Genomic DNA, 26,550 nt, shown 5'->3' with positions numbered 1-26,550 from the left:
TTTAATTTTTGCTATATAGCCAACAAGCCTGAAATAATGCGCTAGTTCAGAGAACTTAAGGTCAGTTTAAAATGCCAGCAGCACCTATTGTTTACTGAGGAAGAGAAACTGGCCAGCCATTTCAAACTCAGCAAGCTGTTTTCTTTTCTTTTTGATTGTGAGGAACCAGAGAGAGATTCTTGCTGTACCATCAAATTAAAGTAGCTGTGATGCTTACCCTTTGATATTCATAACAACAGTCTAGGCTATTGATTTTCCCTTGTCATTTTCTATCACTGTAGTTCCAGATGCTTCCACGGCCTCTGTTTGCTGAGAGATAATGAATCCTTTACACAGTTAAACCAACAGGACACTGGCAAACAAATTCCGTTAAGCATTCGCTGTTTAGGCAATAAAGAATTGTCAGCACTGAGTGCTATTCCAATCAACTGAAAGTTTCTGTGCATGAACTGTTAAGCTCAAGGGGCGGAGGGTGTGGAATAGTATATAGTGCTTTGACTTGCAAGCTGTTCTTGGAGGTGATACCAGAACCGTGGCAGGCAATGAGGGGGAGATAAGAAGGGCTGCAGACCAGGTGTCCTGTTGCAAAAACTTCATTGCTGACTTTTTTATGTATTGGGGCTTATATTTTTTCTTATGTTTAAAATACTTTCAAAAGAGATACACCAATCCTAGTGAAATAATTTGCTTTTTTCACTGAGTAGTGTTTAATCGTTTTTGGGGTTTTAAAATTTGGATTTGTAGCTACTTGTAATAATCAGTAAGGTTCTGGGAAAATGAGTGGTCACAAAGCAGCGCATGTGTTCTAGTAGTTTATATGTGTAGAAGTCCAATCAGGATTTGACTGTTACAAACTGTTAGCTTCAGTTTCCTAGGTTACTGACCTTTTGGATACTGTAGGAATAAATGAATTTTCTGTAAAAGCTCACCCTAAAAGAAAGTGGGGAGCTACCTTGAGCCTTTCAAAATACAAAACTCACAAGAAAAAACATCAGATCCAAACACTGTTCAGGCAGAACCTATGATAAATTCAAGTCACAGGCTTCCTTTTCTTCTGTCACAAATGTCAGAAACGCTTGGCATCTGAGTGCTTGCATTTTTCCCTCTTTCTGAACAGCTCAACTTGGAAAGGTCAACCTAGTCCTTTGGGAAAAATCTTCTCTTATAAATCAGAATGTTTGCACACATCACTTTAGGAAATGTTGAATATCTGCTTTGATGGAACAACAATTTATTCAAAAGAGTGGAATTCTTGGTTTTGTTTTTTTGTTTTTGTTTTGTTTTTTTTCCATTTTCCTGTCTGTCATCATGGCCATCCAAATGACTGAAGGCAACTCTGAGGCATCAGATCATCCTGTCCACCAAACCAGACAACGCCTCGGGCTTCCGAGAGGCAAGCATGTTCTATCTTTTATTTACTCCAAGGGACTCTTTGGTGAGAGACTTTGTTCTGAAAACTACCAGTGATTTTCCACAGACTATACATGCTGAAACCCTGAAGAAGGAGAAGGGAGGAAGGAAATACCTTTGTCAGACTTATCCCAGCGTAGATGGACTAGCCAGTGCCTACCGTCTCAAGTGAAGTTATTTGGGCGGTTTTGTTTGTGTAAAGAAGGATATAGGCCATTAAGACAACAATGCAATTTTCTTCTGGTGGTCAACTGCCTCTGATTCGGGGAGTAGTATAAATATGTGTGGTCCATGGAAAATTCTCTCACCAGAGACCCTGCTTTCCATTCATCTTAAATGATTGAAAACTAACACTGAGTTTGTATGTTTGTATTGTTTCTGTACCAACAAGACGGTACCAAAAACAGGCTGATGATTTTTTTCTTGAAATAAAAAAAAATTTAATTTAGCAGTGACTACAACCCAGAGAGGGACTTCTAAGAAGATACTCATATCTAAACTTGTCTGGGCTGGATTACAGGAAGGGATGGCTCATTAATTTGGGACACTTCCAATTGTCCACCCCTAGAAATGATTTCCCTTCCAGGTTAGCCAGATCCCTCTAATGTTGACTAGAGTTTTGAGATGTGTGCTATGTGAATGCAACGCACATCCAAGGAAATGTGTACTGAAATACAAATGTCCCTGTCATAGACATGCCACCCTTCTCCATATGTATGTCCAGATAAGCCCTGAATCCTATCCCTTCTCTCTGAAAGGATGCCCTTCTTCAGATAACTTTTTTTGGTCTCCTAACTCATCAATTCTTTCTCTTCATCTTGATTACAAAAATCTACAAACATGTTCTACAATACTGAAATGTAAACCAGACCCTTGACATCAGAACCTCTTCAAATTCGCACCCACTTCTTTTTACATTAAATGAGAAAATTAGCTGCATACATTTCTACTTCCTGTGTTCCTCTTACTCTGCATTTAACCTGCTCAAGTCTGGCTTCATCCATTTCTCCCAAGAAATGACTTGACTAGGTCAGTAAGAGCTTGCTGTCAAAGCCTGTGGACATGTAACTTCTCTTGTTACTTAACGTCTTGGTAGGAGTCCAGTACATGTGACCACTCCACTCTTTCTGAATCACTGCTCTTCTGGCTTCAAAATACTGTATTTGCTTCCTTTTTCTCCTGCCTTTTTGGGTTGCAGCATCTGTCTGCTGCCTCTTATCATTCACCTCTATCCAACTGTGGAAGAGACTACAGGACTCAAATTTGGGCTTTCTTTCCAGCTCTTCCAGGATGACTCCCCTGGTCCCATAATTTTAAATACTGTATAAATGCCAAAGAACTCCAGTTTTATAACTCTAGATCTGATAGTGCCTGTGGTTTTAAATTCATATATGCAAGTATTTTCTTGTTTAAATTTTTAAATCTTGATTTTATATCCCCAGCCAAACCTGTCTCTCCTATATTCTTCCCTTCTCAGTAAATTTCACCACCATTCAAGACGAAAACCTTTAGGCGCGATCCTCAGTTTCTGTTTTCCTTAGAGTCTACCTCATGTCAAATGCGTCACCAAATCACATGACTTGTAACTTTATATTCTACATGAATTATCCAACTTAACATCTACTTTCACCCTCAGACTGTCTCACTGGGACTGTTACTGTGGTTTCCTAAGTGGTATTCCTGTTTTGTCTCCTGCCTGCCCTACAAGGCATTCTGCACTTGGTGGCCACAGAGTTAAAACATGGTACCATTGTATACTTTAGTCCACCAATATTTTCCCATTACACCGAGTAAAGTCAGCCTCCTGCTGCAGCTTTATGTGAACTGGGTATTTCTCCAAATAGCCCCATACCCTCACCTCTGCTGTAGCCTTACTGGCCTCCTTGAAGCTCGCTTACTGAATAAAAAGGTGGACAAACAATTGTATAGATAATTTAAAAGCTAATAAATAAAGCTATCTATCCAGAACTGGTGGAATAGGAAATCATTAGCTTACTGTTTCTCCATCTTCTCATTTCATAATTCCTCTTGATAAATATGAAAGATCTCCTTTCTAATTCTATCATCATGCATAAAAGTAAACTCGGAAGACCACAACACAATAGCCTAGCAGCTAAAGTCCTTGCCCTGCATGTACCAGGATCCCATATGGGTGCCGGTTATAATCCCAGCGGCCCCACTTCCCATCCAGCTCCCTGCTAGTGGCCTGGGAAAGCAGTTGAGTATGGGCCAAAGCTTTGGGACCCTTCACCCATGTGGGAGACCCAGAAGACGCTCTGGGCTCCTGGCTTCGGCTTGGCTCAGCTCTGGCTCTTCCAGCTGCTTGGGGAGTGAACCACGGGATGGAAGATCTTCCTCTCTGTCTCTCCTCCTCTCTGTATATCCACCTTTCCAATAAAAATAAATAAATGCTGAAAAAAAAGTAAACTCAGAGGCATTTTATAGGAGGATAAAACATTTATTTAAATGGAAACTCTAATATTTATTTTTATCATGCTGAAGTGTAGGGTTACAAACAATCTCCAATAAAACACTATATATAATAAGCAAAAAATAAGTTAGTACATAGTACATTTTACATTTCATCAGGAAACAAACAGGCCATTGAAGACTTTGGATCTACATATAGTAAAAAAAAAAAAAATGCAACCACTCAAACCTTATCAATTCCAAGTAGGACACTAAAGAGCTATTCAAGACTTCTTTAAACCAATTTCACAAATACACATTTGTTTTTGGTTACAGTCCCCTGCTATGCACAAGACCATTGGAAGGCTGGAACATGACACATTTTAAAACGGCACAAAGCAAAGCAAGGAAATAGCATGCCAGCCTTAGAGAAGCTGTCCTCAAAGTGCAAAGTTTGCATTTTCTCTTCCCGAACCACTAGGATAAGAACGGGTACCTCGGACGACACGGCAGGGGCACGAGCATGCTCTCTATACCACATGGATGGGACATTTTACTGGAACCAAGTCTCCATGCCTTAGAAGATACCTCCGGTTTTAAACAGTGAACAAGCTTCCACTAACTATAGTGCAAATCAAATACCGAGGAGCAAAACAATGAAGTAGAGACTGCCACAGATCGACCTGCTGTTTCTCTACCTGGCATGATGCCACACAGACAAATTGGCACATGATAACAACACTTCTATTTAGGTTTTGATGTGAAAGGCAGTGCGACGGAGTGAATGCAGGGCAACCACACAGCAGCCACGGAGCAAGGCTCCGATGTTGTAGATGGGATCTGTTCCCCCTCTCTGAGTACTGAATGCCCATAGGACAGTGGGGACCACTGGGGCAGCCACAGCCAGGAGATCCACCAGAAAATTGCTGCTCCAGTACTGCCCCACAACACCCCTCTGAGACAGTGAGGGGAACCCATCCAGCCTTTCTTCTGTGTAGGTTGCAAAATCCAGCTCTCTCATGAGGCGGTTTGCATGCACTTCCAGACCCGTCTTGGGGTATGGGGTCTCCACGGGAGACAGAAGGATGGCTGAGTTCGGATTTCTTGGGGTTAAATCAAGCATCAGGACTGAGTTGGACTCTGGGAAGCTCTCCATCGTGTTAGCCCGGGGCTCTGGAGGAGACGCTGAGCTGGGGTGACAGGGGCCTTGCAGCTTCAGCACATTCTGAATAAGCTCCGAGACAGCAGGGCTGTAGGGCACCACATCGGTCTGGACAGCTTGCTCCACCACCACCACACTGGCTTCCTCTTGATCCACTGCCACAGGCAGCATGGCAAACACCTGGTCCTCACGGGTGGCATGAAAAAGCTCCAAGTCACCAGACTCAGTGGTGGGGGCTGTCCCCATCTCGTGGAAGGCCCCCAAGCCATCGGCCATGCTGTCTTCCACCAGCAACAGCTCACTGTCAGCCCCTTCCTCGGTGAGTGGCTCATCTGGGGAAGACCCATCTGTCATCTTGTCCAAAGGGGCGCTGAGGGGTAAGCTCTTGTCCAGGGGATCACAGGGAAAGTCTAGACACAGATCATCCCTCAGGGAGCCGCTGTGTGCCATCTCCAGGCTCTGCAGCAGGGACTCCAACTTTTTGTTCTGGATGTTTATATCTATAAAATACTTCTGAATGCCTTTGTCTTTGTCAGCCAGGCTGCTCCTCATGGATTCGATAACCTGTTTGAGCTGCTTTATCTCTTTCCTGGCTTCCTTGAGTGCCAGCTGGGCCTCCACCCGGTGGCACTCTTCCTCAATCCAGTCCTCTCTCATGCGGGCCAGCTGGGACTTGAGCTCCACAATTTCACTCTCCCTAGAGTGGGAAGACAGGCATGGTTAACACAAGGTCAGCTTTGGAACTGGAGTCAAGCCGTTCGCACATGCTGCTGAGAAACACGCTTGTACTTGACAGTGTACAACCACTCTAACAGAGGTTAAAACAGTTTGGAAAGTTTTTTTTTTTTTTTCAATTAGCCAGGAACTTCCTCTTTTAATTTTGAAATTAAAGGAATAATAGCAACCAGAATCAGACCAAAATAGCTGCTATTGTTTCTTTTATTTTCCAGTACTCAGTGTGTTAGGCATTGTACAAAAGACTTTACAAGTAAATTCCTCTAACTCAATATTGACAACCTTATGATCAGAACATATTAAGTCCCTCGGACTGCCTTTATCTCCGCAGATTCCCTTCTCACAATAGCTAAATATAATTTCTAAAAAACTCCATTTCATTTTGTCTATCAAAGACAGCAGACTGTTAAGTTTTAGACTTGCAAAATGGTTCTGATAATAGTCCAATGACAAATGTTATTTTTAAAAATTTCTAAATGCTGCTCATTGCAAGAACTTTGGAAAAAATTATCTACTACATGTCCTCCTAGGTAACATGACTTTGAATGTATTGTTCCTTATATTCATTTTTTTTAAAGATTTATTTTTATGTATTTGATAGTGTTACAGAGGGGAAAAGACATAGAAAGAGAGAGAGAAGGAGGGAGAGCTATCCATCCACTGGTTCACTCCTCAGATGGCTGCAGTGACCAGGGATTCTTTGACCAGCAGGCCAAGGCTAAGAGCCAGGAGCTTCCCTTGGGCCTCCCACTTTGGTACAGGGGCCCAAACACTTGAGCCATTGTGTGCTACTTTCCTAGGTTCAGTAGCAGAGCTGGAGCTGGAGCTGGATAGAAATGGAGCAACTGGGACCCGAACCATCCTTTGCAGGATGCTGGCAATACAGGCCTGGTTTTCCCCCTGAGTCACAATGCTGGCCCCCCGAATCATTTGCTACACAGAAATCTTCACAGAAACATCTGCTAAGACCATTGGTAAGATATTTCCATATATAACTGCTTCAAAGGAAACATGAGTATGTCCTCATATTCTTGTGGATACACAGATGAGATAGCATCCTCATATACATGCAAAGATGTTAATGTTGCACCTTTAAGCTCAGGGCTGCAGATTTTCTCAAGTTTTTCTGCTTTCCCACATTCCTTCTCTCATGAGAACTTTTGTCCTGCAAAGGATTCCTCAGTTCAAGTCCAACATCCAGAAAGTAGGGGGCTACTTGAGTTTAGGGACTAAGCCTATGTTAGGTGGGCAGTGAGTTGAATGAACTTGGAGCTGAAGGATGCCCCTCTTCACACCTGCCACCTTACCTGTCCCCAGGGGTCAGTGACAGTCACTGGGGCTTTTCCGGATAAATACTGTGGCTACAAAGGAAGAGACTCAGGCTCATGAAGCAGCCAGGCACTGAACCAGACGGCAGAGTCCCAGCCATCGCAAGCAGCCACATCAGCCTGAGCGCAGAGCTCCCGTGTCAGAGCTCTGCCTGTCTCCCCAAATGTACCAGGCAAAAAGCTTCAGGCCAAGAAACTGGCCTGCCCCAGGATGTCAGGGGTCTTTCCTTGCTGAGATAAGATCTCTTAGGAGGCATGAACTGTTTTTCAATGTTAACGGTTAGCCAAGAATAATGCAGCTCTTCCTTTAGCACAGAAATAGCTTGCAGGAATCACAATGCACACAGGTATCCACTCCTTGGCAGAGATTAAATAGGAATTAACGGGGCCACCGAGTGTGACCCATTCTACTGGAAACGGGATTGTTCCTGCAAGTGTTTCTGTCATTTAAAAATAGCCATGCACACACCCAATTCTTCACGTCAAAGCTGTACACACCCAGGAAAAAAAAGAACCACAATATGTCCTCTAACCTACGAGGCTCTCTGAACTCCTTAAAAGAATTAGGAGTGGCTCTATGCAGAGAATGATTTAAGAAATTTAATTATATGAAACCATTTATTTTCTCTATTTTTCTGCAGTTTGATTCATGTTTAGTTTTAGAAAGAAACAGGAAGTGCCAGCAGGCAAGGAGCCCAAGCCCACCTTTCCTGAAGCCGGCGCTCCGACTCCTTCAGCTTGGTCTTCAGGTGCCTCACTGTGACCTCCTTCTGCTGCAGAGGAGTCAAGTACTGCTCCGGATTTGGAGGCTTGACACCATGATTTTCTCCACAAGACGTGTACCTGCCAGACCGCCTGAAACAATCCAAGGTCACAAGATGTTACTTTCTGTCACCTCCTTTTCTATAAAAAGCAAAGCACTAGAGAATGGCACAGACTAAATATGTGTGTCTGCTTCCAAATTCCTCTGTCCAAATTCTAATCCCCATGTAATGGTATCAGGAGATGGGGCCTTGGGAATGTGGTTAGATCATCAAGGCAGAATAGCCCAAACTGACCAGGATACACGGCTAATAGCCAGATAGAGTGAAAGCTCCATGTTGTGTTTCAAACCTCGGTATTGACTGGCCTGGCTTAGAGGACTGTATACACAGGCCATTGTTAGGATTGCTAATTACCTGAAAACTTGAGGGGTAGTTGTGTGTGTGTGTGTGTGTGTGTGTGTGTGTGTAAAAGAGGAAAAGGAAGATTTTTAGTAGCTTGGAAATGATTGACAAGGAGCTAATCCTCAACCTGCAAGTGCCAGTATCCCATTTGAGCACAGGTTCATGTCCTGGTGGCTCTGCTTCCCTTCCAGCTCCCTGCTTGCGGCCTTATAAAGCAGTGGCAGATGGCCCAAACCATTGAGACCTGCACCCACATGGGAGACCTGGAAGCAGCTCCTGGCTCCTGGTTTTGGATCTTCGATCCAGCCATTGGGGCCATGTTGGGAGTGAACCAGAGGATGGGAGATCTTTCTCTCTGTCTCTCCTTTCTGTAAACATAAAAATGAATAAATCTTTAAAAAATATATATTTAATTTATTTATATTGGAAACGCAGATTTACAGAGAGAAGGAGAGACAGAGAAAAAGATCTTCCATCTGCTGATTCACTCCCCAAGTGGCAGCAATGGCTGGAGCTTAGATCTGAAGCCAGGAGCCTTTGGGTATCCTGTAGGGGTGCAGGGTCTCAAGGCTTTGGGCCGTCATAGACTGCTTTCTCAGGCCACAGGCTGGAAGGGAAGTAGAGTAAGTAGCACAGCAAGGGGAGGACTTTAGCCACAAAGGCTACTGTGCCAGGCCCAAAATTAAAAAAAAAAAAAAATCTTGAAGAGAAAGAGAGAGAGAGTTGTTTTACAAAACAATGCAGCACCCCTTGCCAGGCCAGAACTGTCAGGGGGGAGTAGCATGCAGTGTATTCAGACACTGGGTAGGGGGGAAGTGGGAGAGAAGGAACCAGCAAAGGAGATCTAACTGCTTAATCCTAATTTTCAGTTGAACTCATACTGTTCTGAAAGAGGTCCCTGGGGAGAGAGTGTTGATTGAAATGGAAAGTTTGCTCTTCTGAAAGGAGCATGGCGTCTCCACTTTCACCAGAGTGTTTTTCTAAGAGATGCTCAGTGTTTGACAAAGCAGCCCTTGCTGGAATCTTGGCCCGTTCAGGTCTGGCCAGGAGCTGGGCATCCCTGCTGTAACAGCGCTGACTAATGAGAGCGGGGACGCCAAGAAGGAAGACGCCCAAAGGGGATGGCTGCCAGTTTCTTCCCTGACTCTGGACCTGATCCAAGCCACAACGCTGCCCTGGCCCCCTCCGCCCAGGCCTGCCCTCCCTCTAGAATGGCCTGGATCCAGTTTTCAACCCACTGGTCCTCCTGCCCCAACCCCTTCAGACATGCTGTTGCACCCTTCCCCTGCACCTCACAGGAATTAACTCCTTGCTTGCCCTGCAGATCTCACTTCCACTTCACTTCTCAGGAAGTACCCCACCCTGGCCCCCAGAGATGCCTCATCTTGTCCACACTCATTCAGCACCAAAGACTGGTAGAACAATCTTTATCTGTTTCCGTTGTTAGATGGTGAACAGCTTGCTTTTCTGAGTGGCAAGCACGGGAGCGGGCCCTGTTTACTGCTCTATTCCCCAGGCTTCACACAGAACCTGAAAGCCAATAAACAAGTGTTGGAATAAATGGAATCAACAACTGTCCCACCCATGGCCAGCGTGCCATTGTTTGGACGGCTGAGCCTGGCTACCAAGTGTGGTTTGGATTCTTTTCACGACAGTCCTGGAAAGACTTGCTGAGCATGGGAAAGGAAAGAGATGCGTTTTATTGCAGAACAAGGCAGGGGAGCAAGAGTTGCATAACTTTATTTATTTTTTTTTTTAAGAAAAATGTACCAAGCAGGACAAATAAAACAGTACAAAGAAGGAGATGAGCAAAACTCACCTCATGATGGGGCTGCAGTCACTTCCTTTGTAGGACCCTGAATTACTGCTACTTGGGGAAGAAGGTGTGTAACTGGGGTGCGTGGTCACGGGGCTCAGCTGGTTCCTGCACAGCATGGACAGAAGGTCCTTTTCCCGTGGGGATGGTGGGCTGCTGCCAGACTTGTGTGATGGGACTCCATTACTCCGCCCATGGGGACCTCGACTGGGAGAACAGCAAGCGAAAGGTTAAAATCCTCAAGGCCAGAGCAGTCCAGGCTGATGTCTTGCTCCCTGTGGGAAGTATTCTGATGAGTGCACATTGGCCTCAAGAGAAATCCTCCCTCCTGCCTGGTAGCTTCCTTGCTCCCATCATTACCACAGGCAACCTCTATTGTTACTGTTCTTTCAACCAGCCTTGGAGCATAGCGTTTGTTTTGGATGAAACCCAATGGCCTGTCTGTTAAGAAAACACAGCATGTAAAATATTGATCTGGAGGCTGTGTCGCAAAGATGTGGTTTTTGTTCCAGTATACCTGTTTCAGGTTAGAAATATAACTGGATTTAGTTCCTGTTTGAGCAGGAAAATTAAGACAGTTTGTTTGGAAGAAAGGAGAGAAATAAGCCAATTCCAAAAGGACACATCATACGTTGTCTCTGATATAAAGCAACATTCATGCAAAATGCAAAACACATATATATATAGGTAAATGCATATGTTCATATATTCTCATAGATGAACTGTATAATGGAGACTAGCATAGCAGGAAATGAAGGCACATTGCAGTATGCATCCCTAATCCTGAATAAAAGGAGGACTCCCAATGAAGCTGTTAAATATATCTTGACAGTATGATACTAGCTTTTCCACCATTGCTAATATCTTCAATGTCATGATACACTTGAAAAAGCAGAATGTTGGACTTGTGAACATTGCTGAAGGACTATACTGTTGTAATACTATTGGGGAAAATGATAGCTGAGGGAAATATTAGGAGGGAGGAATGCAGGGAAGGGGGGGGTTCCTATACCTAAAAATGGTATCATGGAAAATAACAATATTAAAAATTTTTTAAAGATAATACTATAAGTAAAAATAAAACAACAATACAAATACAAAAAAGAATAGAACAGATAAACAGACCCCCAGGTAAATGTATCAAGTCTGTAATCTTGACCACTCCATTTAGCTTTCTGTTTCTTTTTATCTCTAACGATTTAACACTTAAGGACTGAAATGCAATAGCTTGTCCTGGGTTCCCCTGCCTCTTGGCTTACCCTCAGAGCAGGAGGTGGGCCTGTGGCTGACATGGCCTTCCTAACAAAGAATTTGAAAGTCACTGTTCTTCTAACAGCTGCCCCACAGTTTTCTATGGCCTGCACAGTGAAGATCAGATGGCTTAAAATGTCCAAGTCCCGCCTCCCCCATCTCTCCTGCAGCCCAGCACTGTAGAAAGGCCTTTGGATTCCTGAAGGATCATGCATTTATCACTCTTTTAAAAAGCTTGTTTATATTTGAAAAGCAGAGTAACAGCAATAGAGAGAGGGGAAAGGGGGAAGAAATGAGGGAGGTTGAGAGAGAACTAGTTGCTTCTTCCATTGCTGGTTCATTTCTCAAATGGCCACAAAGGCAGGGGTTGGTTCAGGCCAAAACCAGGAGCTTGGAACTCCAGCTGGGTCTCTCACATGGATGGCAGGGGCCTAAACACTCGGGACATTATCCACTGCTTTCCCAGGCACATTAGCAGGGTGCTGGATCCAAAGCACAACAGTGTGGCCTCAAACTGCCACTTTGATATGAGAAGCCCGCAGCACAAGTAGCAGCTTAATCCACTGTGCCATGGTGCCAGCTCCCAATGTCTTAGAACTTGTAATTTTCTCTGTATAGAATGTTCTCTGACTCCTTTCCCTAAACCGCTCAGTGCCAGGATGCCTCCTATTTTGATGCTTATGGGAAAGGACTCCAAACAGCCTTTTTGAATTCTTCCTTCCTAAGTTCAGTGTTGGTGTTCCCTAAAGCTCAATGCAAATGCTCATCGCAAGGCATCACAACTCCATCTTCGCTTGCCTCTCCCCTCTGAGCTGGGCATCCTCGAGGGCAGGAACACAGGCTGCTCCTTGATATCACCCAGCTTCCTGGGACACAATGAGTGCTCCCTAAGCGACAGCTCAAAGAATACACCAGCACTGCCACTTCCGGAGTACGTAAGCAAATAAACCCCTGAGAGATGCGGACATAAGCAGCTGCACAGGTATTCCTTTTCTGTCCTCGCAGAGCTGACATAAATATCAAACCCTAACATGCATTTGATTGTGTTCAATGAATGACTACGTGCAACTCAACTGTAAGCAATCATTACAAAATAAATTTGTTTCTATTTCCCTCTTCACTGAGTTCTAGAAATGTGACACCTCCTACTGTAGGGTAGCATCATGGGAATGTTTGAATGACTGGAGTGGCAAACATTCCCGTGGTAGGAATACTAACTGATGAATTACAAGAAAATCAAAGGGAACAAGACACACTTCATGTTACAACTTAAAGCAGAGCTGGGTCCCACTGACACATCTGAGTAAGAACTACATACAAATGTGGATTTGAGTATGCTGTGTGGATACTTGGCTCCCAAAGCATCCTTACTTAACATGAAATATGCTTTCAGATGGCTATCATCCCAACATGTCACACAGAAACAAAACATCACCAACTAAAGTTAAAAGTTTTTTTCCTTTTAAAATCACCCAAAGGGATTCTCTCTCCGTTTTCATGAGCAGGGGACACTTTATACAGAACAGATGGCTGATGGCTTTGTGACAAACCAAATTCAGCAGCCATGGGTGGGGAGAGCCACAGGAACAGTTACAAGAAAATGTCTTCTGTCTTTGCTTTTCTTTCCCATGCTTCATTTCTTTTTTTTTTTAAAGATTTATTTATTTTTATTACAAAGTCAGATATACAGAGAGGAGGAGAGACAGAGAGGATGATCTTCCATCCAATGATTCACTCCCCAAGTGAGCGCAACAGCTGGTGCTGTGTTGACCTGAAGCTAAGAGTCAGGAACTTCCTCTAGCTCTCCCAATGAGTGCAGGGTTCCAAGGATTTGGGCCATCCTCAACTGCTTTCCCAGGCCACAAGCAGGGAGCTGGATGGGAAGTGGAGCTGCTGGGATTAGAACCGGCGTTCATATGGGATCCTGGAGCATTCAAGGCAAGAATTTTAGCCTCTAGGCTACTGCACTGGGCCCCATGCTTCATTTCTAAGTCTAAAACCAACACATCTGTTTCTTAATATGGCTAGGAGGAAAGTGGAGCCTGAATCGTAACCATGACAGGTAAAACCAGAATGGAAGAGTTATCCCTGATTTTGATCTGGGCAACTGTATTACAAGTTAACCTTTGCTGAGGAGCTCCTGTGAAGCTCAGGCTGATCCAGCTGCTTGAAGGACATGGTCTGACTTCTGCACTATCACCCTGTAGGGTTGACACAATTATTATCTCCCTTATACTCATGGAGTAGCTGAGGTTCAGAGGAGATAACCAACCCGAGAACACCAAGTGGCACTGGGCTTCAATGCTAGGTCCCTTTTAAAACAAAATATTTATATGTTTAATTGAAAGGCAGATTTACAGAGAGAGAAGGGGATAGAGAGATTGATATCCCATGTATTGGTCGACTGCAAATGGCTGCAGCAGTTGGAGCTGGGCCAGTCTGAAGCCATGAATGGAGGAGCCCAAGGACTTGGGCCATTCTCTTGCTTGACCAGGTCATAAGAAGAGTGCTGGGTCAGAAATGGAGCATCCAGGACTTGAACCAGTGCCTATTTGGGTTGCTGGTGTCAAAAGCGGAGGCTTAACCTACTATGTCATGAACCAGATCTTGTAACTCTACACAGAGAACTCGTCCTTCTTTACACAAATGGAACCAATTGCATTGGGCTTGCTATAGGAATATTAAGTCCTGACAATGTATGTGGATGCTACCTGAAAAATTTACCACTAACATGCACAGTGTGCTGAAGCCCTGGTATGTTATTAGAGATGTACATATTAAATTAGACAAAGATTTTGACAGGGTTCCCTCTGCTATAATGAATAAGTAGACACTCTAAACTATAAAGCATTATTGGAGTAAATCAAGTCTTCAGATATATTTCGGAAAATGAATTATTAGATTGTTTGAACAGTTTATTTTTGATAAAGAAACCACATGCTTAAAAGTGATTCTTTTCATTTAGTTTAAATGCTAATACATGTATGTATATATGTGTGTTTATGTATACAAGTACACACACACATATATATATACAAGCATAAACTCAACATAGATGATGACAAAAAAATCTTCTCAATGGAGAAACTGATTCCCACTGTAGAATGAACAGGTAAGCCCAACGCTACTTAGCTCAGCTTATCCTAACACCCCAGGTTTGGTGGAAGAGAGGAGCACAGTCCACAAAGAGGAGGGGAAGTTCTGCCGGTTCTGCACCCTTTCTACACATCCGAGTAGGGTACCTGGAAAGTAAGAGAAAAGGAAAGCCAAGAAGAAAACCCCACAGGCAGCCCAGTCAGATTTTCATCTCTAGCTGTGTTTCAGGTTATATTCAGCATCAACACCGCCACCAGGGTCACTGTGAGGGGCTGAATGGTGTTCCTCACAAAGTCATACGTTGAAGTCCTGGTGCCCCTACTGTAGGATGTATATAAGATGTGATTATATTACCCGGAGGCAGTCAGGCTGGACTTGAACCCAGTTTGACTAGTGCCCTTGGAAGAAGGAATTTGAGGGGTAGGCATTTGGTGTAGCTGTTAGGCCATCACTCTGCAGTCAGTGTGGTGGTGCTGCGCATTAAGCAACCACTTGTGACTCTGTCATCACGTATCAGAGCACTGGTTCAAGTTAAGACTGCCTCCCTTCCGATCCAGCTACTTGGACCTGGACAGGTGACCGAAGATGTTCCGTCTCTGCCTCCTATGTAGGAGAGTCTGGGAAGCAGTTCCTGGCTCCTGGTTTCTCCCAGGCCCAGACCTTGCCATTGTTGTAGCCATTTGGAAAGTGAAATCTGTGGATAGAATATTCCCCCTCCTTCTTTTCCTTCTCCATCCCTGTCACTGCCTTTGAGAAGCTGTGTGGGACACCTGCATCCTGTATCAGGGTGCCTGGCTTTGGCATCCAGCTCTGCTTCTCATCTCCGCTTCCTGACAGTGTGCGTGTTGAGCAGCTGCAGTGATAGCTTAAATAGCTGGGTCTCTGCCATTTACTTGGAGAACTGAATAGAGCTCTGGGTTCCTGGTCTTCACCTGGCCCAGCTCCTGCTATTGTGGGCATATGCAAAATGCAACAGCAGATGGAAATATCTGTTTGTCCCTGGCATTCAAAAAAACCCAGAAACATTTAACTAAGAGGAAATTTGGACACAGGTATATATAGAGGAAAGGCAGTGTAAAAATATAGGAAAGGACATCTACCTACTAGCCAAGGATAGAAGCTTCCAAAGAAACCAACCCTGTGAACACCTGAGTTTGGACTTATGCTGCAGAGAATTTTGAGTAAAATCTATGTATGTTGTTTAGCCCATCAAGCACTTGGTCCTCTGTTTTGCAGCCCTACAGCCTAGTATATTCAGCATCACCACCACCAGCAGCAGCAGAGGGATAGCATGTCTACTAGTATTACTTTGAAACTACTGCAAACCCTTTATTGACTCCTATACTAAGTTCTGGGTGTCATTCTATCTACCAGTGGGCTAGATGGCATAATTATCCCATTTCTCAGAACAGAAAAATGGAGGCTAGAGTCTACTCCATCATTTATATCTGTTCCTCAGTAGATTAGCATGTTTAAGAAAGAGAATTCCTTAGAAATATCAGCAAGGTTGGCCTATAGAATGAGATTTTTTGTAAGCCTTAAAATTTGGGGTTTGGTGCTGGTACAATAGCTCAATTGGTTAGTCCTCTGCCCACAAGTGCCAGCATCCCATATGGACACTGTTTCATGTCCTGGCTGCTCCATTTTTCATCTTGTTCCCAGCTTGTGGCTTGGTGAAGCAGTGGCAGATGGCCCAAACCCTCGGGACCCTGCATCCAGGTAAGAGATCTGGAAGAAGCTTCTGGCTCCTGGCTTCGGATCAAGCTCAGAGCTGCACAATGTGGCCATTTGGTGAGTGAGCCAGCAGATGAAAGATCTTTGTTTCTCCTCTCTGTAAGTCTGCCTTTCCAATAAAAATAAATACACTTTTTTCTTTTAAGTTAAGGATTTAAAATCACCTGTCAAAAATGTTCTTGGGAAAGCACTGTGGCATTGCACGTTAAACTACAGCCTACAAAACTGGAATATGGGTGCTGACTCAAGTCCTGACTATTCCGTGTCTAATCCACCTGCAGGATGCTATAGTGTCAGGGAAAGCAGCAAAACATGGCCTAAGTTTTTGGGCCCCAGGATCCACGTGACATGGATGGAATTTTTGACTCCTAGCTTTGACCTAGCGCTGCCCTGCCTACTGCAGCCAATCTGGGGATGAACTGGCAGATGGAAAATCTCAGTCTGCCCTTCTCTTTATAACGCTACCTTTCAAATAAATAAAATCAATCTGTAAAAAAATTTATTTTCACCAACTCCACATGTCCCTCAAGTCTCCTACATTTTTTTTTTTTATCAAATGTTCCCAACTGCCTTCTTCCTCTCAGAAAGCAATTCTTTATGGAGAAAATCATTTATAATAGGGCCAGGGCGAGAGGGACCTGCTGATTTAGAGACACACAGACTGATCATTGATACCCACCTAGCCCTGGAGAGGTGCTGTCTCCAACACTTGATTCAGTAAAGCACTAAGATCAGGTGAAATGTCTGAGGTGTGCCATCACTGAATCTAGGGCTGTCACTCAGCATCTAAGTCAGATGTTTGTGTAAAAAATTAGGATAATGGCTAGAACACTGCCAATATTAATATCCCACCCACAATAATTTCTGGTAAGCATTTGGAGGCTATTTCAAAATTTTTTTTCAAAAGATTTTAGTTATTTGAATGGCAGACTTACAGAGGTTGGCAGAGATTTGCAATCTGCTGGCTCATTCCCCAAATGGCCACTGCAGGTAGAGCAAGGCAAGGCTGGAGTCAGGGGTCAGGAACTCCCGTGTGGCTGCTGGGTTCCCACCGCTAGGGTCGTCTTCCATCGATTTTCCAGATGGCATTGACACAGTTGGATAGCAAGCAGCAGGGACTTGAACTATTACAGGTCGTGGCTTAAACTGCTGAGTCAAAATGCCATTCCCCCTTTTAAAGTTTAATATTGTTCACTTACAGTTGAACCTATCATAAGTGTTTATCTGGTTGAATATAATTGTATTTATCTATTTTGCTATTTAATACATCAGCTATTCACTTTAAGAATCATGAATTCCAAATGAGAATATTTTCTGACTCCATTAGTGATAGGAAATTGGAATTCCACCAAAACATAAATTCCTTTTGTAATGTCTCTTCTACATTCTTTAAATAATTAATTTATTATTGCCTCTATTCTTTTATAATGGCTTACTCTTACAGCACCTCCCACCCGATTTATCCAGAGACTGCTCATATTCATTCCCTGTGGTCCCGGATGCATTTTATTTCCAAAAAGTGGACTTCCTGTGGACTTCACTCTTTTGTTATAGGTTTCTCTGGCTTCAGTTTTATTTTTAACTATACCTGTGCATTAGGTTTTGGGAGGAAGTTGTTCGGTCTCTTGGTAAACATCAGGTAACACTTTTGCTCACCCTAGAGAAACAGGAAATATTTGCCTATCGAGTCCTGGAAATGTAAGTTTGTAGAAACTAGGTATCTTTTTTTTTTCCGCTATGAGAAGGGATTTTGAAAATTATGTGGTCCAACTCCCTTTTCGTGAATTATGATGCTTGGTCCAGAATAATCAGGTGACCCGAAAAATGCAGGAAACAAGTCAAGCCCACGTGCTCGGAGTTGATCTCAGCACTGAGGCCTCCTGCTACCAGCCCGTCTGTAACACACCACATGCCCATGACACTCGATCCTCTTCCTGTGTGTTATCTTTAAAAAATTATAGTACATATCTGTTTTCTTTCTTGCCCCACAAAAAATGAGTTTTTTTGAGTTTTGTTGACTGCTCTGTCTGCAGACCCTGCCTCCTAGTGGCTGCTCAATGAGCGCTAGCTGAATGAGTAAATACAACCACAAATGGTGGGCATAGAATGATGGTGCTTACAACCCCTCCCAGGAAATGTGAATAATGGCTTCAATCTTCCTACAGTGCTCTTTCAAAATTGAAATAGCACCAATGACAGACATTTATTAATGCTTAGTATACTCCGTCACTTACCTATATGACCTCAAGGACTCTCAGCAATAAAGCTTACAAGGTGGGCATCACTATAGCTTTCTTTTACAGAGGAGGAAATTGAGGCAAAGGGAAGTTAAGCAACTTGCTCAGGGCCAAGCAGCCTGTAGGTGATAGTGCTGCCATTCAAACCAAGGTCACCAAATTCCAAGGCCCACAGGCTCAGCTATTTAGCTCAATTGTCTCTTGCAATGCTTGCCTTCCATACCTATGAACTTCACATTCTGTTCACTCCTTCCTTAAGTCATTGTTGGGAGCAGTCAGGGATCAGCCATGCTCCCTCTAGAAAGATTAAAAATAGGAGCCCCTGTAGACACAAGAATCATGAACGGTGGGCACGGTGGGAAACAGGAGCCTCAGTGCCTTAATAACTGGTGAGGACACAGGTGAGCCACGAAATGAGAGAAACCAATGAAGGATGAGAGATAGAGTGAAGGACTGGATGAGAGGCAGGTGTATGAGAACAAAGCCAAGTACAGCCATGTGGCCTAGCAGGTTAGGTAGGAAAAAGAGCCAAGTTCAATCTACTGTAAACAAAACAAACCACAACTTAATGAAGAATAGCAAAATATAATAGCAACCCAGGTGCTTCTGTCAAAGCATAAAGCCCAGATTAAGTCATGTATGCAAAGTGCAAGGGACAGTGGCCTACTTGCGTGGAAGGGAGGCCCGCTTGCTTCCCGCAGTCGACATGTGAACTTCAGGAGCGGAAATGCTGCCTGTGCTGCTCGAGGAGCTAAAATCAGCTTCACTACCTGAAAAACAACAAGGAAGACAAAGGCATGAAGCAAAGGAAACCCGAGAACACGCTGGCTGGCCCCTGCCTGGAGGTGCCTGGCACTCTGTGTTTGCGCCCTCTCACTCAGCAAGCGCCAAGATTCCAGAGCTGCCAAGCGCCCAGTGTTTGTCTCACAGCACACAAGCAAAGCGAGGCACGAGCACAGGGCATCACTCCAGGAGCACAGTCTAGAAGCCTGGGCAGGCTGGTTTCACAATGATTCTGTTCTGCAGCAGATTGTCCCCAGTGATCCGAGCAGGATAAGAACACGCACCCGCCTCCCCTGGTAGGTCAGGCTCTCACTCAACAGCATGCAACCCAATCTATATGCAAGAGGAAAAGAGAAGGTTTTAGCTCCGAGGCAGCTTTTCCAAGAGAGTTTCTCTTTGGGCCTTTGCAGTCACTTAGCCATGGCTGAACTTGGCATGTGAGGCCCAGGAACAGTCCACCAATTGGGAGCAGCCAGGAAGCCAGGCTGTGCTCAGAAATCGCTTGGACCAGCACTATCTGCTTACAGTTTTGATTTATTCTTACTGCAGCTTCAGCTTTTCTATAAAGAATTGAATCTTAACCAAAAGCAAGAAACTTATATTTCCAAAGAGAATGATGGTAATGGAATCTTGTATATTGTTACTGAAACTTGGGATTTTCATTTTGGGGTAGAGTTATTCAGTAGTTTACAAAAATCCCACTGCATTTTGAGTACAGACTAGTGCTGGGTGTGCAATTATAGGAGAAATCCACAGTACGACACAGTGATGTAAATTCATTCTAATGAAGCCACACAGTTCCAAAAGTACACAATGCAGATATTCCCAATGCCAGGGATGTGAGAGGAAGGTGGAAGAAGCAGCAGAGAACAAAGATGAAATTCCATATGATCTTAAATAAATTGAAGTGGACGATTCTTGGTGTTCAACTCTTGGGCATGCTTTGTGCCTCTTCTGGCCTAGTAACCAAAGTCAGCTCACATTTCTGAGCTGAGGGGGAAATATGAACAACATGGGATTTGAGTTTCTAACGAGCAGAAAAGAATCCCTATCTTTCTAACTATTCATTGCTTTTCTGCGAGGCTTTCTATTTGTATGTCATTTCATTGTGATAACATTGTGAAGCCGACTTTAATCCTCTTCTACTATTGGGGATAGAGAGGCTGATCTGCCCCAGGCTCGTCGGGGAGGCAACGACCCCTGTGCACCAGCCAAGTCCTTCTTCTTCATGGATGCTTTCATGGTTCACCCTCAGGAAAGCAGTAGGAGGAGGCAGGGGAGCAGACGGGAGTCCTGAGCAAGCCATCTATTACCATCTGCCTAACAGGCCATCAGGAACCATCAGTGCAAGCTGTGGCCAGACACGGGCCCATTGGTAAACGGATCCCTCCCTCTGATGGTTCTTAATTAGTTTTACTAAAGGGGATAGTGGGCAATGCAAGACAGGAAAAAAAAAACATGACTTTCTGGGATTCCAGGACCTCTTGGGAAATCCAGCTTCCCCTGAGAAATAGATCAAGACTGGCCTCTTTTGTTAAATGGCAGCAGTCAGTCCCAACTCTCAGAAGGATCCTAGAAGATTAGAGGGGTGGGCCATTTATCAGTCCTGAGACCAGATCTTCCTTCTGGATTGCAGAGACTTTTTCTAATGAGGTACTGAGCTCCCAGACGCTCCCCAAACTTAATTAGCTGCCTCTGAGCAATGCACTGGCGAAATTGTAGTATTTTCCAATCTCAAGGATTCACAATTGGCAGTGCAATACAGCAACATGCTTTCCCTAATAGCCTAGCAAATTATCTTGTCAGCTAGTAAATTCTCAGGTTGCCTATTAAATGATAAAGGTAGGCAATTTTCAAAGTAGATCCTGTGGCTGCAGCCACCAGATTTTAGTTATTACTTTCTAATATGAAATGATTATTCTGACACACCCAACTTTCATTACATAAAAGACACACAAGCCCCATCAATTATAACTTCCCTGCCTGCAAAAAGCAGAACTTCTAGAAAAGGAACAATTACTTCCTGATGCCTTTGATCAATCATAATTACATTTTCTGAGTTAAAGCGGCAACTTCATCCTATAGATTATTGCTACCAGAACTCAATATATTGAATACTGCAGCCCCGAGGTCCCATTGTCCTGATAATTTTCTGTCTTATCTCCAGCACATCTGAAAGAGGTTAGAATACATATATAGGGACCCCCGAAGCTATACTTAGGGCTGTTTGGAGAACAGGCTGGCGAAAAATGTACACATTACTTCACAGTCATTTCAGTTCATGATTTAAAAACATAGACTATTTCAAGTTTGGTTAATGCTCTCTTTAAAGGATCCATGGGCAGGCTAGCTTTAAGAAATCATCTGAAAATGCTCTTCTCACTGAATCCAAGCAAAATAAGTAAGAGAAAGACTGGAGACCTGAAAGCCTCCTGTCCATCTATTAATTGGTGACAAAGACACAGGAAGGAGAGGTGTTTGTATTTACATCCTCCAAAGGTGTACGGATGCAGATAGGGTGTTTATGTGGGTGCCATATTTCATTGTATCTCTTGGCAGTTGCTAAAATCATACCAAAACCACTGATTTTGATTCAGATGGCATATATTCTAGTCTTACCTCCAGTTTTTACCAGCTGGAGGATTTAGGGCTATTTCACCTCTCTGTGCTTAAATTTTTAATCTGATAAGTAGAAACAACAATCGTAGAATCTGTTTCACAGGGATATTATGAATAATTAATATGTATAGTTCCATATTATATACATACACAGACATATGTATACATACAAACTGCTTTAAAAAATCTGACCTATCATGATCTCACAATAAACATTGGCTATAATATAATATATATATAATATACTATTATTCTACAGACAACTTTTATTACAGTACAAGTTTCATCATAAAAGATTTTTGTAAATAGCAATGATCAAGAAGAAAAAATTCACCAAAACATAACTACCATTAATTGCTTTTATGTAAAACTATCCATGCTTAATATATAATATATATATACAATATACTATTTTGAAGTATATTATTTTTCCTAATATATAAATATCTTCATAATATACCACATCTTGTTTTATGAAACTAGTGTGGAACCTATTCTAATTTCTCATTATTCGAAACAAACATCATATGACAAAAATCATCTTAAGCATATTTAGTATTAACTCACCTATTTTTCAAAATAAATTGATTTTGAGATAGGGACGATTACCGCTTCTTTTGATAGATAAGGCATAGAGGTGATGAATGACATGCAGAAGGTGACACAAGTAAGAGATTAATATTGGCATCTTGGCCACGCAACCCCAATGTCCAAGCCCTTAAACCCAGGCCTGATATTTGAGTAGCTATTCTTGGGCATATTCTTGTCTCCTGATCTCTTGAAAATAAAAACCTAAAAGTAAATTTTTTTTTGTGCCAAAGAATGCACTACACTTAAAGATACTTAATATATGTCTGTTCCAATGAGATTTGGAGGTAGACTTGGCAGAGCTTTTGTGATGGAAAATGTGTTTACCCCTGCCTCCCTGTGTGTAGACCACCAATGAGAAAAAGTCTGACACCATCATAAATACTCTCAGGAAGCATGGACTTGCTGAACACTGAAATGCTCCATTTGAAAAGCCAAAGGGAATTTTCAAACATACATTCTCAACTCATCTCTGTTTCTGTTCTTCGTCAGCATTGTCCTGGGTCAGCTTCCTGTACTGTGGGAGCAGGACCGTAGGACTGAACAGGGAGGATGGATATGACGACCGACAAGCACTCTGTGTGAGACAACCACTTGGCCCAGCAGCTATGGGGCTGCCTGGGATAGCCTCATCCCATTTCTGAGTGCCTGGTCTGACTCTGGGATCCCTTCCCAAACTGAGCTCTCTGCTCAAGTGTGTGCTGGGAGGCAAGTGATGGCTCAAGTAGTTGAGTCCCTGTTACCCTGTTTGAGATTGGACTGAGTTCATGGCTCACAGCTTTGGTCTGACCAAGCCCCAGCTGTTTTAGGAATTTATCAAGTGAACTAGTGGATGGGAGATTCCTCTCTCAGTAAATAATAAATGAATTTATTTTAAAAGTTGTATTTACTTGAAATGCATAGCCATTCAGAGCGAGAGAAGGAGACACAGATACACACACACACACACACACACACACACACACACACACACACACACACGCCTTCCATTTGCTGACTGACTTTTCAAGTAGCCACAATGACTGGAGCTGAGCCAGGCTGAAGCCAGGACCCTGAAACTCCATCTGGATCTCTAATATCAGCTGCAGGGGTCCAGTCACCTGGATCATCCTCTGCTGCTTTCCCAGGAACATTAGCAGAGAGCTGCATTGGAAGTGGGGCAGTCAAAAATTGAACTGGTGCTCATACGGATGGCAGTATCTGCAGGCAGTAGCTTTTCCCACTGTGACACAACAATGGGTTCAAATGAATACATTAAAAAAAATACCTTGTAGGGCTGACACTGTGGCATAATGGCTTAAGCCTCTGGCTGTAGTGCTGACAATCATCAGTGTTGATACACATTGGCTCCACTTCTGCTCCAGCTCCCTGCTAATGTGCCTGGGAGACCAGAGGAACACAGCACAGGTCCTTCGATCCCTGAATCCATGTGAGAAATCAAGAGGAAACTCTAAGCTACTGGCTTTGGACCAGCCCAGCTCTGGCCATTGTGGCCATTTGGGAGAATGTACTAGGGGATAGAAGATTTCTCTTTGTCTATCCTTATCTTTCTGTAAATCTGCCTTTCAGGTAAAAATAAATAAAATGTTTTATGAAAGGAAGACACCTTGTGATGCTGAATTCTGGTGACTTAGCACCCTAAAGCAGAAGACATTCCCCCCTAACTGGCAAGAAGCACCTGGCGGTCTTCTACAGGGCTGCCTGACTCTTCAGACTGGGACTGTTTTTGTAACATTAAGGTCATAAGTGTCTTGTGCATCTCCCATAAACCTGGGATACTAAGAAAAGAAAAATGAAAACAAAAAGAATATGTGCCCAAATTGACCAGGAGAATAATTTTAAAAACACTGGCTGCAATTGGGTCTCTCAGGACATTATTAGGCTTCCTGCTTCCAGGGATATTGTGGAATCTTCACACATCAGAACATCACATACCTCAGGGAACAGAGCTACCCTGCCATCTAGTAAGCTCTACGAAGCCACGCTAAACCCCTTATTTGAGTAACCTCAGGCCTTCCTTTATCCGTTGTCACTGCAAAGCTATCAAATTAATTCAGATTGGTTCCTGATATCCCCACCTCAAACAGGGACAGCAAATTAAAAAGAGAGGAAAAAAAAAGTTCTTCCCCCGCTTCCCGTCTCTTCTGGCAAATACACAGATCTTTTATTTAAGTCTCTGGAGAGGAGACAGGAGCCAATTCCTGGAAGTTAAGCACAGCTACGAAGCAGCAGCTGAGGCCACAGACAGGTGCAATTAGGAGACGTAGTGGGAGAAGCTGTTCTGAAGTGCTTCACAGATTCGGCTTTTAGCCACAAAGATGTGGTGGCCCCCAAAATCTAAGAAATGCTTTGCAGCCTAAAGAGATTTTTTGTTTAGTTTTTAAAACTACTTAGAGAACATTTGATTAAAAGCTCTATATATTGATTGAAGGCATACACACACAGGATTTCTTATATTACAAAATGAAAGTCTTCTATCAAAAGTAAAAACCTAAAAGTATGGTTTTCACTTATATTGTAATTTCAGAGACAAGTTGTCTTCATTTTGATTGATGTGTAATTGATGGAGATGCAACACATTTAAAACTTAATCTGGGGGACTAGCACGATAGGGTAGTGGTTAAAGCCCTGACCTTGAATGCACCGGGATCCCATATGGGCGCCGGTTCTAATCCCAGCGGCTCTGCTTCTCATCCAGCTCCCGGCTTGTAGCCTGGGAAAGCAGCTGAGGATGGCCCAAGGCCTTGGGACCTTGCACCCATATGGGACCCAGGAAGAGCGCCTGGCTCCCAGCTTGTGATCGGTGCAGTACCAGCCATTGTGCTCACTTGGGGATGGAACCATCGGCTGGAAGATCTTCCTCTCTGTCTCTCCTCCTCTCCGTATATCCGTCTTTCCAATAAAAATAAATAAATCTTTTAAAAAAAGTTAATCTGAAAGCAAAGAAAAAGTTAAAGTATTGAAAAATAAATAATTTGTACTGACACACTACCCTTATAAAACATAAAACCTTATGAGAAAATACAATGTCAGACAGTCCATCATCCCATTGTCTAGATATGTCCAACACTTTCATCTTTTACTTGGAAATAGGGAAATAGAGATGCATGTTGCATTGTGTCTTCACATCTGGATATGGTAGTCTCCATTACTGTCGGGGCATATTTAAATAGCAGACAGATGAAATTGTAGCTCCGTTTGAAGCAATGTACTGTTGTGACAATATGGGAAAAATCAGTTGGGGGGTGGAAACTGGGGGGAGGGGAATTCCAGACTTTATACAAAATTGTACGATAAAATTCAAAATTTAAAATAAGAACTAGAAAAAAAAACTTATGAGAAAATAGCACACTCAAAGACAGATAACATAGTGAAGGTAAAATTTACAGCATATGATAATATGCTTGTCTCCTTAGCTTTTTGAAAGCATAATTTAGAAGGAAAAACTGGCAGACAGTTGGAACAAAGATATGATCAAGCAGATGACAGAAAAAGAGAATATATGTATACATGTAAAATCTTACTCAACGTTAAAACCATGAATAAAAGATTTTCAGCACAGCACAGGTGTCTGGGGTGTTTAAGAACTCACTATGCTGGAATACCGGAATCCCCTGTCAGAGTTCCTGGCTCCAGTCCTGGCTCCAATTCTGATTCTAGCTTCCCGTTACTATGTGTCCTGGGCTGCAGCCAGCCAGCCACATGGGACTTAGGTTGATTTCTAGGCTCCCTGTTTTGGCCTGACCCAGGCCTAAATGATGCAAGCATTTGAGAAGGAAACTTTCAGGATGAAACCTCTGTGTTCTTTTTCTGCTTTTCAAATTAAAGGAAAGGATATATTTCTCATTTATCTGCTTGGCATAAATAAATAAAAGTTCAGTAACACAGGTTCTTAGGAGGGATTGTAGAAACAGACAGTTGGATATGAGAAGGAACAATTTGAACCTAGCTATGTTCAAGTGAAAATATCCTGCAGACCAGTTATTGAGAAAAACAAGATGCATAAGAGTTGAGTGTGACATGCCTGATTTCATGGAAGTCTTCTAATAATATAATTTGCTGTATACATTGAACCTTTTCCTGGAAGGGAAAAATTATTTGCTAGTAGTGGTTTCTTTTTCTTTTTTTTTTTTTTTTAAGAGCTCTTTATTTCTATTGGGAAGAAAATGTTAGAGAGAGGAGAGACAGAGGGAGATCTTCTGTCCACTAATTCACT

General features: G+C 43.1%; 1 protein-coding gene across 2 annotated transcripts in view; it reads right to left on the bottom strand.

Moving 5' to 3' along the window:
• Window positions 1-3,852: 3,852 nt before the first annotated feature.
• The window catches only part of SYBU (syntabulin), an 82,408-nt gene continuing 59,710 nt past the window's right edge, over window positions 3,853-26,550 (bottom strand). For both annotated transcript variants that reach the window (XM_040979471.1, XM_040979470.1), the window contains exons 4-7: window positions 19,012-19,114; window positions 10,030-10,233; window positions 7,750-7,899; window positions 3,853-5,678 (exon numbers count right to left, since the gene is read on the bottom strand). In XM_040979471.1, coding sequence (XP_040835405.1) covers window positions 4,568-5,678; window positions 7,750-7,899; window positions 10,030-10,233; window positions 19,012-19,114 — 1,568 coding nt within the window. In that variant the 3' untranslated portion in view covers window positions 3,853-4,567. The remainder of the gene's footprint in view (window positions 5,679-7,749; window positions 7,900-10,029; window positions 10,234-19,011; window positions 19,115-26,550) is intronic.

The sequence above is a fragment of the Ochotona curzoniae genome, unplaced genomic scaffold, assembly GCF_017591425.1.
Source record: "Ochotona curzoniae isolate NIBS_2020 unplaced genomic scaffold, NIBS_Ocur_1.0 contig_3190, whole genome shotgun sequence".
In the NCBI taxonomy this organism is placed as follows: domain Eukaryota; kingdom Metazoa; phylum Chordata; class Mammalia; order Lagomorpha; family Ochotonidae; genus Ochotona; species Ochotona curzoniae.
Note: the sequence above shows the minus strand (reverse complement) of the source record. Positions and strands in the feature narration are given on the sequence as shown.